This window comes from Nothoprocta perdicaria, unplaced genomic scaffold (assembly GCF_003342845.1).
Source record: "Nothoprocta perdicaria isolate Ctin4 unplaced genomic scaffold, notPer1 scaffold_153, whole genome shotgun sequence".
Lineage (NCBI taxonomy): Eukaryota > Metazoa > Chordata > Aves > Tinamiformes > Tinamidae > Nothoprocta > Nothoprocta perdicaria.
Genome location: NW_020454683.1, coordinates 1,827,538 through 1,845,198, shown reverse-complemented (window position 1 = coordinate 1,845,198; position 17,661 = coordinate 1,827,538). Strand labels below are relative to the sequence as shown.

The following is a 17,661-nucleotide window of genomic DNA, read 5'->3' as shown; positions in this document are numbered from 1 at the left end:
CCAGCCACACTTAAGGCTAAAGAACAAAAACCCTCTTCTTGAAAAGCTCAAGGAAATGCAGGAATTCTTTGGACTAAAAGTGACTGGAAAACCTGATCTTAGCACTTTGGAGGTGATGAAAAAACCCAGATGTGGTGTCCCTGATATAGGGAAATATGTATTTACAGAAGGGAACCCAAAGTGGAAGAGAAATAATCTCACATACAAGTAAGACTCCCTAATTTGCTGAAAATAAAAACATATAAAATCAATCAACATAAAAATTTTCCAATGTTATGGTCCTAAAATAAGGTGGATTTTGCCATATTTGGACATCAAGAATGATTACCTGATTTCTGAAAGGAGACCAACATTCTAGAGGCCTAAAACAAGGCCATTGATTTTTTTTTTAATTTACTTTATTTTACTTTTACACAGATTTCAAATGAATCTGATTTCTTAACACTATATAGGAACTTAACTTATTGGTTTTGCTTTGAAGGATTGTGAATTATACCCCACTTATGAGACGAGTTGATGTAGATGAAGCAATCCAGAAAGCTTTCAGTGTTTGGAGCAACGTGTCACCACTCACTTTCCAAAGGATTGAAGAGTTTGAAGACAAAGTAGCAGATATAATGATCTCTTTCGTTGTTAGAGGTAATACGATTGTTTTTATCTACAAAAAAGGTAGCCACCTGCAATGAGATAAATAGTTTAGAATCCTAAGTTATTTTCTTTCTTTTTCCTTTTCTTCATTTTAGATCACAGAGACAACTCTCCTTTTGATGGCCCCAATGGGCAGCTGGCTCATGCTTTTCAGCCTGGTAATGACATTGGTGGAGATGTGCATGTTGATAATGAGGAAAACTGGACAAAAGATGGAAGAGGTAGGGACTTTTTATCTATCTAGACAGTTTTACTTCATGCAGTCTTTGCCCATGTACTACTTAGTTCATGAAACTGATTTTTAGGTAAAAGCAGAATATATTAYCCTTTTTAGTTGTTTTGTTCCATCTCCTCCAGAGATTTCTCTGTATATTCTGATAAAAGACATATTTAGACCATAGTGGTTTATAACAGCAAATGAATCAGTACTTAAAAATACTTTATCCCCCTTCAAATAAAGCCTTAACTTGGGTACAGGAAGATCTGAATTCTAAAATTTTTGGGTTAATTTCTATATCTTTCTTAACAAAGCACTTCAAAGGTCAGTGCTAACTAGGCTGGCTGTACATCAGCAAAGCTGTTTTCAGTGTTTTTCATTAAAAAAAAAATGTTCTGTTGTATCCCTGAACTGCCACGTACATCACTGAGTCAATCTTTGATCCTAAGCAGTCTAAATAATAAGAAGGGAAATAGGCTTTGTGTTTAAGACACAAGTATGATAGCCAAAGGACAAATAGACCATAATTAATGCCTGACATTCCCTGTGTACTCATATTACTTTTCTCTTGCAGTATCTTTTTCAGTTGTAATGTTGGGAACAATGCTTACTGTCTCTTTTCTACCTGTAGACTGTTTAGGGAAGATGCATAACAGTGTTTCCTATTTAGACAACTGTGTTGGGGACTAAAACAGGTTTTATCTGTTTCATATGATTTTTATTACACAGGATATAACTTGTTCATTGTTATTGCCCATGAGCTTGGCCATTCGTTGGGTTTGTCTCATTCCACTGACCCTGGAGCACTGATGTATCCGACGTACTCCTATACTGACCCTAAAGAATTTCATCTTCCACAAGATGACATTAATGGCATTCAAGCCATCTATGGTAAGAAAAGTAAACATCTTGGTTAAGATGTCTATTTGAGGCAGCTGGTAATCAATAATGAAGATCTATTTAAAATAGCTTGTTCCACCAAAATGAAAAGGAAAACAAAAAGAAGAAGGAAAAGTCTACAAAGCTAATTTTAGCTGAAATTCAGTTCTGCAGAAATCTGATTCTGGAAGAGAGAAATAGCTTTACATAATTGTTTTTAGCAATGTTAAAAGACTGACTTTAATTGACAAACACTCATTTTAAAACTATGTTGCCTATAATTCCCTGTAAAATATTATTCATTCATCTTCCTATAGGAAAGTCTAATGCCCCAGTACAGCCAACAGGACCCACAACTCCCCAAGCCTGTGACCCTAATTTGACRTTTGATGCTATTACTACACTGCGTGGAGAAATTATGTTCTTCAAGGGCAGGTAACAGCAAATGCCAATAACAAAGCAACAGCATTCTCACATTCCTTAACAATGTCTTCATGTAACCCATAACCTTATCTTCCCACTAGACCCCAGTTAAAGAGCAGGAATAGAACTGAAAACACAAGTATGTGGAAAGATTTCTATTAGATGGCAGCTAAAGCCAACTCTCAAACTTACTGCTATACAGAGAAATAGAAGAGTTCATATTTGTCTTGCCTGATTTTGACACCTAATTAAGATTCTAAATTTAAAAGTGCATTTGCCCTTAACTTTCTTTATATTCTTCAGAGAGGAATATTTATATCCAGAAGATACTTACGAATTTAGACAGAGTAAATCACCATGTAATGATACCTGTCTCTCTCTTGTYATACTTCAGAAGCTATAATCATTGTTTTATATTTACAATAGTGGTGAAACTATTTCAATATATACATTTTATTTAAATCAGATACATCCTGCGCAAACATCCTCAGAGGACAGAGACAGAACTCAACTTYATCTCGCTGTTTTGGCCAAAGTTGCCTTCAGGAATTCAAGCTGCTTATGAAAATGTTGAAAGGGATGAAGTTTTCCTTTTTAAAGGTAATAGAATCTGGAAATCTCTTCCTTTAAAAAAAAAAAAAAAAGAATTATTCTTGAAAACTGTGCAATTACAAAGGCAAAGTGGTTCTTTTGAGTAAATCAGTGTAAAAGAGTTCTCTGACTTAGGCTCTTACAACATGCAAATAACTAAACCAGAGCATCATAGAGTCATAGCGCTGGAAGGGATTTCCWGAGGTTGTAGATGTGATAACTTGCACCTCTGCATTTGTTAAGAAAAAACAAGGCTTGAAAACAGCTTTCCATCTTCAGATTTCATTCTGTCTTAGCAGCATTTGACAGTCAAAGGATTTTTGCTGAATCTTAACATTGAATTCAATTGGCAAATATAGTTTGTTGGACACTACTATTACTGTTGTTACTATTAACATGGAAAACATTGATAACACTGATAACACATCTAAACACATATGGAATGATCCAACATGGAATAATAAGACAGGAATAATAAGAAAGGAATAAAACTTAAATATAAAAGAGCCTCTATTTTCAATCCATCTAAAGCACAATTGAATGATGCTTATTAATATCAAAAACAATTAATTTGGATGTGGTTATATTTTTCAGAGGATAAATATTGGGTTCTCAGAGGTTATGACATTGCACCTGGCTATCCTAAACCGATTTATCGTTTTGGATTCCCAAAGACTGTTAAAAGAGTTAATGCAGCTTACAATGATGAAGTCACAGGAAAAACATATTTCTTTATAGCTGACAGATACTGGAGGTAAGTTTTAATGTTCAATTGCCATAAAGTATATTTTCTCCCTGAGGACAGATTTATTACTATAGGTTGAAAACGTGATAATGTCTAAATAAGGTAGACTCAGAACTACTGAACTACTCAGAACTAAACTACTCACTCAATCTCTACAATAGTGCAGCTTTTCTGGGAACGTTATGACAGTGTACATTTTGCATTCACATCTCAAAATAAACTGCTAAAAACTGTAATTGAATTTCACAGTAAAAAATTAAGTTATATCTACTCCATGATTGTACAGGTGGTAGTATTTATAAATTATGTAAAGTTCATGATAAATTTCAGGCAATAATTTTGTTTAGTAAGTGCATGTTTGAGTGCATTAATAAGTATGTTAATAGAAATATGTTTCAGGGCTATAATAGTCTTCTCACATTTTTTGCCTTGCTCTTCTACTGAACTGAATATTTGATATATAGTAACATACAATCATTTAATATGCATTTGATGCCCAAGGCTCTAAATAGGCCAGAAGTGTAGGAATATATATCTAAGCTCCCAGGACCCTTGAGAACTTTTTTATAATCTCCACTGAAGATCGAATTTTCAAATATGAAGACAATTATAACAGCTGAAGATTAATAAGGAAATTAATCTTCATAATAAGGAAAACCCTAAAGCTAATTTAGCTTACCTTTATCAAACACTTAAGTCAGAGTTTATATATCTGAATTCTTTTTGGACTTCTAAATTATTTCCTTTATGTTTCCTGTGTTAAGATATGATGAAAACAAAAGATCTATGGATCATGGCTATCCCAGAAGAATAGTTTCAGACTTTGGAAAAATTGGCAGAGTTGATGCTGTTTTCCAGAAAGATGGTAAGCAAAACATATCTTTAATGGGCTTATACTTAATAATTGGGTTTCAAAAAAGAAGTTTTCTGTTAATAGATGATAATCTATTGAGGTGGAAATAAAAAATAGTAAGCATGCATGGATTTTTTTGATTTTTTTCAACATACTATGAATGTAATTCATTTCAATTTTACTTGTAGGCTATATCTACTTCTTCCATGGAACAACTCAGTTCCAGTTTGATCCTCGTGTCAAAAAGATTGTCAGAGAAATGAAGAGCAACAGCTGGTTTGATTGCTAATTGCAGTGTCTTTTGCATATGTACATTATTCAGTTTTTATATGATGAATTTTACACATTTCATGACTTTCATGTCACACTGTTTTTCTGGACAGTCTTTGTGGAATTTAAATCTTAATATTATTAATGTATTTTTTAATACAAATGCAGTTTTGTAATTTATTTTATTTCATTACTTCTTATATTAAAGATTATGGATAAACTATACTTGACATACTGTTGTTATGTACGCGTTCTGATTTGCACTACCATTCAAGAGCCAAGCCTAGCTAACAAACAGTAAAAACATGTTTTTGGAATGAAATATCATATCTTGACTTTCTCGAGTCAGTAGCCAGCTGGCTCTGAGCTTTATTACCCCTGATAAGGCCTGGTGATTAGTATAGTTAGTGCTTATTACCATCAGCCAACAAATCACACTTCTGCTTTTTGGCCTTTGCCTCATTTCCGCTCTTGACCTTTCCTCCAGGGYGTAGATCATAGCAAACACAAGTGCTTTTCTCCTGTCTGGGGATTTGAACTGGTTTGAAAGAATGCAAAAAAAATATAAAACTAGAAAAGACATCTGAAACAACTAAAACCAGCCCCTGCTGTCACAGGTAGTCATGTTATATAATGGTTGGAAGAAGCTTCCTGCTTAGAGCTCTTCCAGATAAGGATATGTTACTACTCTAGAAGTTTCTGTGTTCCTCCTGATTTCMGGGGAATAAAAGACGGCAAAGTTTTCTGAAAGAAAATACTGCTCTCATGAGGTGATTTAGTCACCAATTCCTTTAAATAAAGTCTCGCTAACAGTGCTAATTAATCATACTTTCTTGTGTAAAAGACGGTGATACTGAATTACCAATGTCAATTGAACCAGAAATTGTTTTAAAATTAGATCAATCTAAATTGTTTATTTTGTTATAGAAAAGACGGCCTACAGACATGGCAACACAATATTTATAGGGAAAGATAATTTGTCTTATTAAACCAGTAAAAATGATCTATTATAAATTATATTGATCTATTATAAAGTAAAAAATAAACCTTGAGCAATCCTTTAGATGAGGAACAGAAGCAGCAGGCYGTAGTGTAACTCAAGAGCAGCTCCTCAGAGCTAAAGTGGAACAATTAATCATTCTCTAGGAGAAAAATAGTAGCTAATACTTTTGGAGTAGAGGGAATGTGGAATGGGGCATAGTAAGGTGACTATCACTTGGAGTAAAGAGRGAGAAAGGACAATTTATAACCTGTGGAACGTGAAGAATTTAAAGAGAGGAGGGAGTTTATAGTATATAAAGCATTTTTAGTCAGTGATTTTTGTTATTTTGTAAAGTGCCTTAGATTTCCCACAAGCATGAAGACTGAGGGCTCAAAATAAAGCAATTTCTTTATGAGAGACATTCCTCCACACTTATCTGAATGTTTTGCCCATTATCTTTACGTGAGCAGTGATTATTCAGCTTCCCCTACACATTTACAACAAGGGCACATCTGATGACTGGATCACGCTATTGCGTTCCTGGAGGCACAAGCTCTGGTTCCAGGTGTTTTGATCTTGTAGAGTGATCAAATGTAGTTGCATTTATCAGCCTCAGTTTGTGCTGTCACCAGTTGCTTTGCACCTTTCTAATGAATTGATGGTTCTGTTTGCTAATTACTGTATTGTAGTTACTATGCCACATCCTAATGTATGATAACTGTTTGTATGTGTAGTCCTAGCCTACATCACTTTAATGAAACAGATTAATCAAGAATGGTATCAAATGCCTAAATATATGCATTTGGTGTATGTGAGATGCTTTAGGGTATCACCCATGCAGATATGGTACAGGACCTCTGGCAGAGCAGTGCTCCCTGAGCTCCAGAGACCACAGTGCCTCTAGACATCTAAGTTTAAACTGCTGAATGCTGCCTTCACAGACTGCAGTCTTTGCCAAAGGTTTGAAAGGGATCGAATAAATTATCTGAAACATTTGCCATTCTCACAAACCATTGTCCCACCTTTTCTTATTCAAGTTGAGTAATTTTGCTTTGGTGAAACTGTGGTGAGATTCTTCAAGTATCTGCTCAGTTCAGCCACCTGAACAGGTATCTAATGATGTTAAGATGCCTTAGGGTCTTCCACTTGGCATCCAAATGCCAGTGTAAGAGGTACAAGTTCCCTATACAGTTCCCTGTACATCCTGAGTCACATCCACCAGCCCTCCGTCAAGGCCTCAGATTCACTTAGGCTGTCTCAGAAAACATGGCACATCAATGTTTAGGCAGCTATCTTTCAGCCTAAGTGTTTTCATGTGGACTCAGGCACTGGTTGTTGTCATAGTCAATGCAGCTGGTCAAACTCTTGGACTCCTGAGATCTATGCAGGGCATTCTGAGTTTTATGCAGCACATCCAAGTTCAACTCCTACATGTAGTCAGATGAAAAATATTTGACAATATTTATTATATTTCCGTTGGCTATTATGTAGGCTCAGACAGTTATCTCACATGTAAACACCCACACTATGGACCACTGAATCCTTCCTGGTATAACCACCATGATGCAGCAGTGCTGGTGTTTTCTGTGCCTCTTYGTGCAGTGTTGCTTGGAACTACCAATGTGGTGAGGACCAGCTGTGACCTTTCCAAATTAAGACACGGGTCACATTACTGCAGTCTGGATGAAACATATTCTGGGACCGTGAGAAGATGTCACAAGGCAGATGAGAATCCACCAACTCTAACCAAGACTAAAGAGAAGAATTAGGGAACCATAACCAACAGTTGCTTTAGAGCTTCTTCTTTTCCCAGGCTTTTCTTTGTGAGAAACTATGCACTGAGGTATCCCAGGAGCAGCTGGAACCAACTGCTGTCTTGTGCAGATGGTCAAGAAAGTCAGTCTCTGCCACTGAGCCCTGAAGTGTTTTCTGAACAAAGATGAAGGCAGCTCTGTAGACATCTACAGAGGCTAATTCTTCCTTTTCTAGGATAACTAGGTTGAATCACTCTCCAGAGATACCTATTACCAGAAGAATTCTTAATCAATAAGTATTTAAAGTTAGGGGCAAACAATCTTAATCTAACTGCTCCCATGGGCTCTGTCCTTCTAGTACTGTACAGTAGGTAGCTGTAGAGAATGTATTACCAGCTACAGTGGAGAAAAGACAACCACTTCTCCTGATTCATGCCAGATCTTCTCATGGTACATCTTAGATTTTTACAAAATTAAATTCAAAGCAGACTTTTTTTTTTTTCAAAAATTTGTTCTAGTACCCTTAGGAATTATGTTTGGTATAAAAGCCAGTGAGCAGGAGTTTGTGTTTGTAACCTATGCCATGTATATGGTCGGATGCAATAGCCATTTAATTCCTTCTAAAATCTCTAAGTATTTTTTGTTTGTTTAATATTGGAAGACAGAGCTCAAAAATGACTTGACTTCCCCTACTTATGGATAAATGCACATCATTTACAGGATCAATTCAATCACACTTGCCATATGAGAAAAATCATTGTAAGAGTTTGTACATCAGTAACAGAACTGGGTGGAATCCAAGTCTCATGGATCTCTCACATGCTCCCACAATGCAGTAATAATGACAAAGTAAGGGGGTTGATTGTTATTGTAACTGATAAATGCCACGCCAAGTTTAATAAACAAGGCTATATTGTGAAAACTGAGCAACGAAATTACTCATTAATACCTCTGAACAGAGAAAAGCTGGCTGCAAGTGACAACAAAAAATAACATTGAAATAAGGATTTCCTGAAAAAGCCACAGTCACACAAGGGTGTTTGTTACAACAGTTTTTCAGATGATGAGCACATTCTGTCAGAACTCCTCTGAGGTGCCAAACACCTCAATTTCCCACTGCTATGGATGTAATTCCTAYTGGTATATGCTACCAATGGAAAAGGGGCTCAGGCGGCAGTGGGATGCAATCCTATAATTTGTCACAGCTTGTGTGACTTGAAACTTCCTCTCTTCTGAATTACTTAAGAGAGGAAATAATCATATCCCCTGTGGTTAATGAGGTTAAACTGAAGAAAGATTTGTTGATGAAATGGCAGATAGAGTAAATAGATGGACAGATAGACAAATCAACAGATAGGCAAATAAATAAAGGCAGATGGAGGTATAAGATTACTCACGTACTTTAGGTAGGGCACAAAACTTAGCCTTGCTATAACTTCAGTGAAGCAGCATTTTCGTACTGCTTTTAATATGCATGGGATAGAATGTTTTTTACTTATGCAGATCCTGGATTTCACCATCAGAATTAAAGCAAACATGCAGTCTTTCCAAAGAGCTGCAATAGAGGGGTGAGGTTGATTGGGGCTTCTCATCCATTTTTCAAAACACCAACTCCGATTTTATGGATTGATTCCAAAATAAAGCTTTCTATTTACAAATGGCAATAAATTCTCCTAAAGTTTTAATTTCTTGAGACAGGATTCAGAGCTGGTGCATGACTCCCATTTTCCGGGCTGAGGCTATTAATCAATACATCTTAAAGAGCCTGTACATTTGGTTGCTCAGTTTCACACAGCTGGGTTGGGACAATCTGGAAGGTTCTGCTTTGTGCACCGTTTGATCATCTGTGAAATTGCTCAAGTTCCTAAAATTCAGTGTGAAGTACCTAAAATTGGGTGCCAGTTTTGACATCCGAGCCAAGCAGCTTAGGAATACTCAAATCCTAATAGAATTCAGATGTTTGTAAATCAGATGGGTTTAGTTAAGTTTTATTTTGGCAACCAGTAGAATATTATAGGATGTCTGGAGGTAATCAGAGCATGATAGTCAGTGAGTCAGTCCACAGCTGACTTTACGAAACACTCTATAATTTTACAAATTGAGATGTGTGAGACCATGCATACTGAGCAAAASGCAGGACTGTTCTCGTACTAAGGCAGAAAAGAGCATTAAGAATGCAGAATCTCTCAGTTTTGTTTTTAATTTACGTAGCTGTTTCTGTTGCTCTTCCCATGAACTCCGGAAAAGACAATGAAGAGGATATCAAGCTTGTACAGGTAACTCGATTGTCTATTGTTAAGATTTATTGAGCTACTTCTTTTTAGTTATAATCTGTGTTGTAAGCTACGCAGRAGTTTGCAGTCTGAGTTGATGCAATTACACACAACTCTGATGCCTAAACGTTACTAAGGTATGTTAAATCTGTTCATACTAGAAATGCCAAGTAAGTAAGAATCRGGGATAAAGCTGCCTGCTTCTGTTTAGCTAAGATTCTCAAGAAAACATCTGCTTTGGCTCCAAGCAATCACATGCAGATGATTGTGCCAGAATGGTATACGAAGAGTAATAGTCCTAAGGTATTTATGTAAGAAATAGATAAAAATGTGAAATGTATTTGTTTGATTTTATTTTTGTTAGGACTATTTAAATAAATTTTATGAAGTTGAGCCAGATCCAAATCAGCTTGGATGGAAAAGAAACGCTGAATCCACAGCAGACAAACTCCGGAAAATGCAAGATTTTTTTGGTTTGAAAGTGACTGGAAAACCAGACACTGAGACATTGGAAATGATGAAGAAACCCAGGTGTGGAGTTCCTGATGTGGGTCTCTATGGTGTTACTTTGCCAGGATGGAAAAAAAACAAGTTGACATACAGGTAGTATTTCCATAATTGCTTTTCTGGGTTTAAGTTGTGATTTTGTGGAGATATATATCTGTTGCATTTAAATAACTTTTATAGAAATAGCTTCCAGTTGGGATAACAAAAATGTTTTCCAATCCTTACTTTTAGTCATACATATTCCCTAGGGAAATTTCAGAGAGTCAGATTGAGCATTTTACCTTTAGGTGATATCAACTTTATTTTTTTTTCTCTCATGTATTACTACTGATGAATATTCTGTGGGCAAAATGGAAACATCAGTTGCACCTTTCATGAACCCCCTTATCCTCAAAATGTGTCAAGATTGGCAGCTTAGTAGTCACAAAAATCTGAGGAGAGGATTTACTTCATGCCCAAGAGAGTTGGCTAAGAGTCATTTAGAGAAAAATTGGTAATGTGACAGAGAGTATTATCATAAAAAATAATATATATTGGACAGTTAGTGCTCAAATGCACACAGGCCAAGGTGATTTGGGGGAACTATTGGAATGCAGCTTATATTTCTTCTTAAATATCTCAGTTCAGCATCTTAAAAATATGCATTTTTTTCATGTAAACACTAAGTATTTTTATTATTTACCCTTTATAACTGTAGAATTGTCAACTACACACCAGATATGAGAGAAGAGGATGTCGATAAAGCAATCCAGAAGGCATTTAAAGTATGGAGCACTGTCATCCCACTGATTTTCACTCGCATTCATGAGGGGATAGCAGATATAATGATTGCTTTTGGGACCAAAGGTAATGTATTGACTGAATAGTGACAGTAAGATTAAATATTTTCCAGTAATTATGACAAAAACTCAATGTTATTTCAACATTGTATTTAGCCCATGGACGTTGTCCTCGTTATTTCGATGGTCCCCTTGGTGTGCTTGCTCATGCCTTTCCACCTGGCAGTGGTTTTGGTGGCGATGTGCACTTTGATGAGGATGAAGACTGGACAACAGACTCAGCTGGTAGGTAGCAAACGGATTCTGAAGCATTTTTCAGATGCATACATTCCCTTCTGATTTTAGTTATATGAATGAAAACACAACATTACACAACATTAATGCTAAGAATAGTTTGAATATTTTATAGGATATCCTCAAACATGAATATTTACAGTGATGATAATATGAAAATTACATCCGAAATCACATCCGAAATCTGCAATCTTTGGTAAAATCTTTATGACTCTATTTTCCTCATTGGTAAGTGTGCATGGTGCAGGTGCTAGCACATTAGCACTTCGGCACTACCACACACAGCAAAGGATCCTCACCAGATGAAAAAAACATTAGAGCCACCAGCAAGGACAGAGTGACCTCACTCACAGTATCCAGATAGGTCCAACTTTAGGCTGCTAGAGCTTTACTCATGTTAGAATTGGTTTACATTTGAAAATGTTTTCAAAACTCCCTGGGAGCAGCTGGGAGCCTGAACACTCTGCTTGAACCAGCCGTGGGCTGAGGTGCAACCTGGAGAGCTGACTGCAAATGTATGCCCTTGGTCCAGGAGACAGGCAAGTGCCAAGTGCTCCACCATCTGGCTGGAACCTGTTCAGTCTCAGCCCCCCAGGCAGGCCATACAGCATAYATTTCCTCCAACAGATCTGTCAGTATGCAAGAAATCACCCTGTTGTACTTTAAACACTTCTTTTAAACACTTCTAAACCAACAGTGGGGAACTGCAGTAGGAGAGTCTTGGTTGCAGAGCAAGAGAGGCAGGGATTTAAAGTACAGGAAGGTATTTTAAGAGGACTGAGAACAACTGCTGTGGGTTTCATATGCCAGAAAAAAATAAGAGATTGGGATAAACTTATGATGACGATAAAATATAATATTTCTCCCATGGAAGAGGGGGTGGTGAATGGGTCCACTTCCAGGACTGAATGGGTCAAGTCTGGATCTTAGAGATGCTCTTCAGCAGTGTGACTCCATCAGCGAGGCATTGCAGGATTCTTTGGAGAGCTCAGAGGACTCGTGACGAGGAAGTAATRGAAATATATGTGGTAAACTTGATGCTTTGTTTTGCTTTTGAGAAATGGAGTTTTTGGCTTCAGTCACTCCTTCTTGGGAAATCAGTATTCAGCTCACTGCTGTGCAACAAATTTGTGATCTTGACAAAGTTGCTTGGTAGTGCTATACAGCAGATACCATATGTCACTGGAGATAAGCATGCACAGACATAATTTTTAAAAAGATACTTTATTTGACAAGGCTATAAAGAAACCTTAAGTTTAAAAGTCTTACTGACAAAAAAAAACATATTGCTGATATTAATTTTTTTTTGTTTATGTGTGTTCTCACCTCTCATTCTCAGGTGTGTAGGGAGGAGTGTGACACAGAGAATGACAGCTTGGTACGTCAAGCATCACAGAGTCTCTCCCCTCTTCCCCTGTTACTCCATTCTGACTCACTGCCAATCTGCTGCAGTTCAGCTGGGAAACACTGCCTCCCACGCTCACCCCTAGCCACACACATACTTTCAGTTGCTAATAGAGATAAGAGCAAGAAAGACAGCCAAGAGACGCTCCCTTCCTGTGGGTGTCCTATTTAAAAAAAAAAAGTATATATTTAATGAATTTCAGTATATTGTATAAAAAATACCACCAAGAAATGGCCCTGGCGTGTTCACAGTATACTAGCCATTTTCAGACCAAAATTATTCTGTTTTTTTTTTCCTCTATATACATATTTTTTTAAGGATTCAACTTGTTCCTTGTTGCTGCCCATGAGATTGGCCATGCTTTGGGCCTCTCCCATTCCAATGACCAGAGGGCGCTGATGTTCCCCAACTATGCCTATGTCAACCCCAGTGAATTCCCCCTCTCTCCAGATGACATAAGAGGCATCCAGTCCATTTATGGTGAGTAGAATCCATTGCTTAGAAAATTATAGAACAAGAAAGAAACGTCCGCYTTCACACAGTTAGACCACTAAAAAYATTATATTCATATAATATTATAAGTGAATATATGAATAACATAACAAGTTCATAAATTTGGTATATTCTTTTTAAAGGATCCTTAGGATCTCTACCAAATATCCCAGATAAGAGGCCAGACACCCCTTCATCACCTAAGACCTGTCGCTCCCAAATGTCTTTTGATGCTGTAACTACACTCCGAAGAGAAGTCATATTTTTGAAAGGCAGGTAAATATAATCCCTCTTGATATGACATTTATCTCTGGGAGGTTTATTTTTCATGGTTTCTACAAAAATTGAAATTTGTAGTGGTTGGCATGATCAATGGAATTTATAGTGAGATCAGCGAACAGATTTCAAAAACAGCGGTACATGGAAAAAAAACTGTTAGCAAACACGAATTTTATTAATGTTTTTACATTCAAAATAGGCTCCTTTTTTTTTCAAAAAAAAATCTCAGCCTCAACAAAGCTTTATTCCTGCGTGTATACATGGCCATATTGAGTAGAAAAATGAATAGACACTGCAACTGTCTCCTAAGAAATCATTATGCTCTTTAATACCCTTGAACCAATCTTTCTCCAGCCACCTATACACACCAGAAGTCAAATGAGTATATAATGAATAGCTTATAGTAATTTCACCCGAGACCCTATAATTCTTTCAGTCTCATAATACAGAACACAGAATCACAGAATGATTAAGGTTGGAAGGGACCTCTAGAGATCATCTAGTCCAACACCCCTGCTCCAGMATGGATACCTAAAGCATGGGACACAGGGTGGCATCCAGACGGGTTTTGAAGACCTCCAGAGAAGGAGACTCCACAACCTCCCTGGGCAGCCTCTTCCAGGGCTCTGCCACCCTAACAGGAAAGAAGTTTTTCTTCAAATTCAGGCAGAACTTCCTGTGTTTCAGTTTATGCCCATTGTCTCTTGTCTTGCTGCTGGCCACCACTGAAAATAGGCTGGCCCCATCTTCTTTACATTCTCCTCTCAGGTATTTATACATATTGATCAGATCCCCTCTCAATCTTCTCTTCTCTAGGCTAAACAGGCCTAGGTCTTTTAAGCCTCTTCTCATAGGAGAGATATTCTAGTTCCCATACCAAAACCTTTAAAGAAGAAATTCATTTATGTGTATACTGCTCTCATGAGATGATTTAGGTACCAGCCAGGAAGAAAGAATTTCTTCCTCATCTGGAGATGGAACTTCCTGTGTTTCAGCTTATACCCATTGCCCCTTGTCCTATCACTGGCCACCATTGAGAAGAGTTTGGTCCCTTCCTACCTACGTTCTCCCTTCAGATATTTATACTCTACAACATCCACCACTCTCCCCTCGTCCATCCACCCAGTCATCCTGTCATAGAAGGCTATCAGGTTCATCAAACATGACTTTCCCTTGGTGAATCCATGCTGACTACTCCTGATCACCTTCTTTTCCTTCACATGCCTAGAGATGCTCTCTAGGATGAGCTGCTCAAATGCATACAATATGACACACGTGGGACCTTTTTTTTCTGGTTTGTCTAGACAATATCATTAATCAGTCAATACCCAAGAAAAAGGGTATTTCCAGAAAAAAAAAAAAAAAAAAAAAAAACAAAAAAAAACAGGACAGCTCATTGAGCTCATTGTAAGCCAGAACAGGTTCAAGTGCTTAACTTTCTGACACATTGATCCAGATAGTTTCACTGACAGGAATGAACTTGTAAGTCATAATGACATTCACATACTGGTGCATATATAGAGATACCTGTGGTTTATTATTTACTAAWTATTTACTATTATTTACTAAAAAACTGTTTCATATTTCAATCAGACACTTATGGCGAGTGTATCCTGATAACTCAGAAGTTGAACTTGAATTAATTTCTGCCTTCTGGCCATCACTTCCATCTGGTATACATGCTGCATACGAGAATATTAAAGACCAAATCCTATTTTTCAAAGGTGATGTATGAGATTTCCTTTAAATTCTTATCATGAAATTGGAGGGGAAATGGGAGGGGAAAAGAATAGCTACATGTGAATAAAATTAACTTTTTAAATATATAAAAATAGGATATTTCACTTAATGTTTACAATCTATACTGAGAATTTGAATCATTCATTTAGTTTATCAGAGTCATTTATTGAGAAAATTCAAAAATTCTTTTTTTTTTTTTTTTTTTTTTGAACAGGCAATAATTACTGGGTTATCAGTGGACACCAGATATTGCCTGGTTATCCAAAGAATATCAACACATTGGGCTTCCCTAAAGGTGTTAAGAAAATTGATGCAGCTGTTTGTAATAGAAATACTGGGAAGACAGATTTTTTGTAGGTGACAAGTACTGGAGGTAAGAAAAAATAATGATCATTTCCTTATGCTTAACTCCAATATAACCAGTATGCAATTGAAATCATTCATGTCATAAAGGAAAAAGCAAGATCTTAGGTAATTATAGGTAACTAAACAAATACATTAATTCCACTTTTCAAAGAAAGTGTTTGTTTACCTGACTCCTGTACTGGGAGGTGAATACAGCTGTGACTTCTGAGAATTTAATGATGTGTTAAAACAGGCATTAAAAATACAGACTCATTTCAAGGCATTATACCTGGAAAATGAAAAAGTTTCAGTTTTTACACTTTTTATAAATAAAACAGACAAAAGTATCTGTAGAAAACAATGAACTGAGATTTAAACTGCTTAAACTGGCAGGAGGCTGGTTGGAATGGCTTATGTAGGTTTTCAGAAAAGTCCTATATTATTTAATTCCTCTCAGAAAGATACAAATGAGTTTATTTTCCTTTCTTATGCTGCTTAGTATTGTATTTGCAAAACACTTCTAAATCCTCTTCACCATTTGCTATGTTTGAATGTCAGTACCCAAATACCAAGCAAACAGAAAAAAAAATCAGCTTTGGCAAACTGATAAATTGCTCTCGTGTGCAAGGATGACTGCTGAAAAGACTTTCCATGGGCARCCAGGAGCACAGTGTGGGTTAAACATACTTTATGGTGATTAATTGTGGGGTTTCTTAGTGAGGCATACATTGTCAGCTGGATTTTAAGCTGTATGTGGTTTCCTGTCCTTTGTTTTTGATAGTTTTGGAAAGAATATTTACAATATCTCACCCTGCTATTTTACTGCCCTAGTCACAAGATAAAGGCATGCAAGGAAACCACAGTATGCATTTCTTTATGTAATAACAGTAATTTTCTCAGTCTCAGGTTCCTGTGAAAAGTACTTCTTGTATCCAAGAAATAAAACAAAGGTTTATTTCCTTTTTTTCTTTCTTTTGTGGGAGAGTTCCTCAAATATTCAATAATGAAGTGCCCTTTGCAGCCCACATATTCAGCCCTATCCTGTACCAAATTTTCCGACTCTGTCAGGAGGTACATGTGACTAGAAATAAGTCCGTTTCTTCCTTCGAATCCCACCAGCCAGGAGATGACAATGTGTAACRCTATATTGGAGTCTAAGAGGTGTTTAAGATTCACACATCAATTCATCTGCTCATTTTAGAGATTAGCTACCCAATCTGTTTCCATGGGCACCTTTACATTTATACTGCTGAAGTTACAGGAGGTAAATCTCAACCCTGCTACTAAAAATGTTCGTCTTACTTTAGCTGGCCTTACTTCAGACACTTCTTTGGAGCTGTGCCAGACCCTGTCAGCAAAGAAGCAACCTCCCTACAGCAATCACYGAGGCCAGAGTCCAGCAAACATTTGCGTGTGCAGTCAGTATTAGTCATTGCAGTCCCAGTGGAGTCAGTCAAACTACAGGCAGTGGATACAATTCAACATCTGGTTAATGTCTAATCTGTCAAATTAAATGTCTCATTTCATATCATTTAGGTATGATGAAAACAGTCAATCCATAGAGCAGGGTTATCCTAGACGGACAGTTGATGACTTTCCAGGAATTAACCAGAAGGTTGATGCTGTTTTCCAGCATAAAGGTAAATTAAATGAGCTTTTAGGTAAAATCAGTTTGTCTGTAAACAGCATATGTTTCGGAATTCTTATTAATGTAATTATTGCTGTATTCTGCAAAAAGAATGGAAGCAAATGTGTATGGAAGCTGATGTTCTGAATTTTGATTTTTAGAATTAAGCTGCTGGTTGTTTACACAAGATAAAATTTCTTTTCTTTTTTAATTTCYAGGTTTCTTCTACTTCTTCCATGGTTCAAAGCAGCAAGAGTTTGACCCTAATGCTAAAAAAGTTACCCGTGAGATAAAGAGTAATAGCTGGTTTAAATGTTAGTATCATTAAGCATTCTGCTAGTAAGAGTAAAAATCACACCAGATTTCTCAAAGGTTGTTCATACATTTGCTGCTATATGAAAAAGGCAACAGGACTAGTTTTCATGTATGTCTGTGATGTTAGTAAACTAGCATGTCATCTCTAGTTTACTTCCAAAGTCTGAGTCAAATCTGCAAAGTGATTAAGTGCAGAGTGTTCAATATAATTTATTGTTTTATACTCTGATTGAACTTCCAAAT

At 36.7% G+C, this 17,661-nt stretch overlaps 2 protein-coding genes across 2 annotated transcripts; both read left to right on the top strand.

Annotated features, from left to right (window-relative positions):
- On the top strand, nt 1–4,731 carry LOC112943713 (interstitial collagenase-like). Its single transcript, XM_026034955.1, has 9 exons — nt 1–207; nt 482–639; nt 744–869; nt 1,595–1,756; nt 2,062–2,179; nt 2,634–2,767; nt 3,353–3,512; nt 4,268–4,368; nt 4,545–4,731. Exons 1-9 carry the CDS (start codon nt 56–58, stop codon nt 4,643–4,645), a joined length of 1,212 nt encoding a protein of 403 aa, XP_025890740.1. The 5' UTR covers nt 1–55; the 3' UTR covers nt 4,646–4,731.
- A 4,787-nt stretch (nt 4,732–9,518) lies between these two features.
- LOC112943716 (matrix metalloproteinase-27-like) lies at nt 9,519–17,422 on the top strand. The gene is given in 11 exon segments (XM_026034958.1): nt 9,519–9,638; nt 10,000–10,238; nt 10,840–10,988; nt 11,078–11,206; nt 12,939–13,100; nt 13,265–13,388; nt 14,985–15,115; nt 15,346–15,474; nt 15,477–15,504; nt 17,013–17,116; nt 17,322–17,422. Coding segments are annotated over 11 exon segments (1,398 nt in total). The 5' UTR covers nt 9,519–9,536.
- The last annotated feature ends 239 nt before the right edge of the window (nt 17,423–17,661 follow it).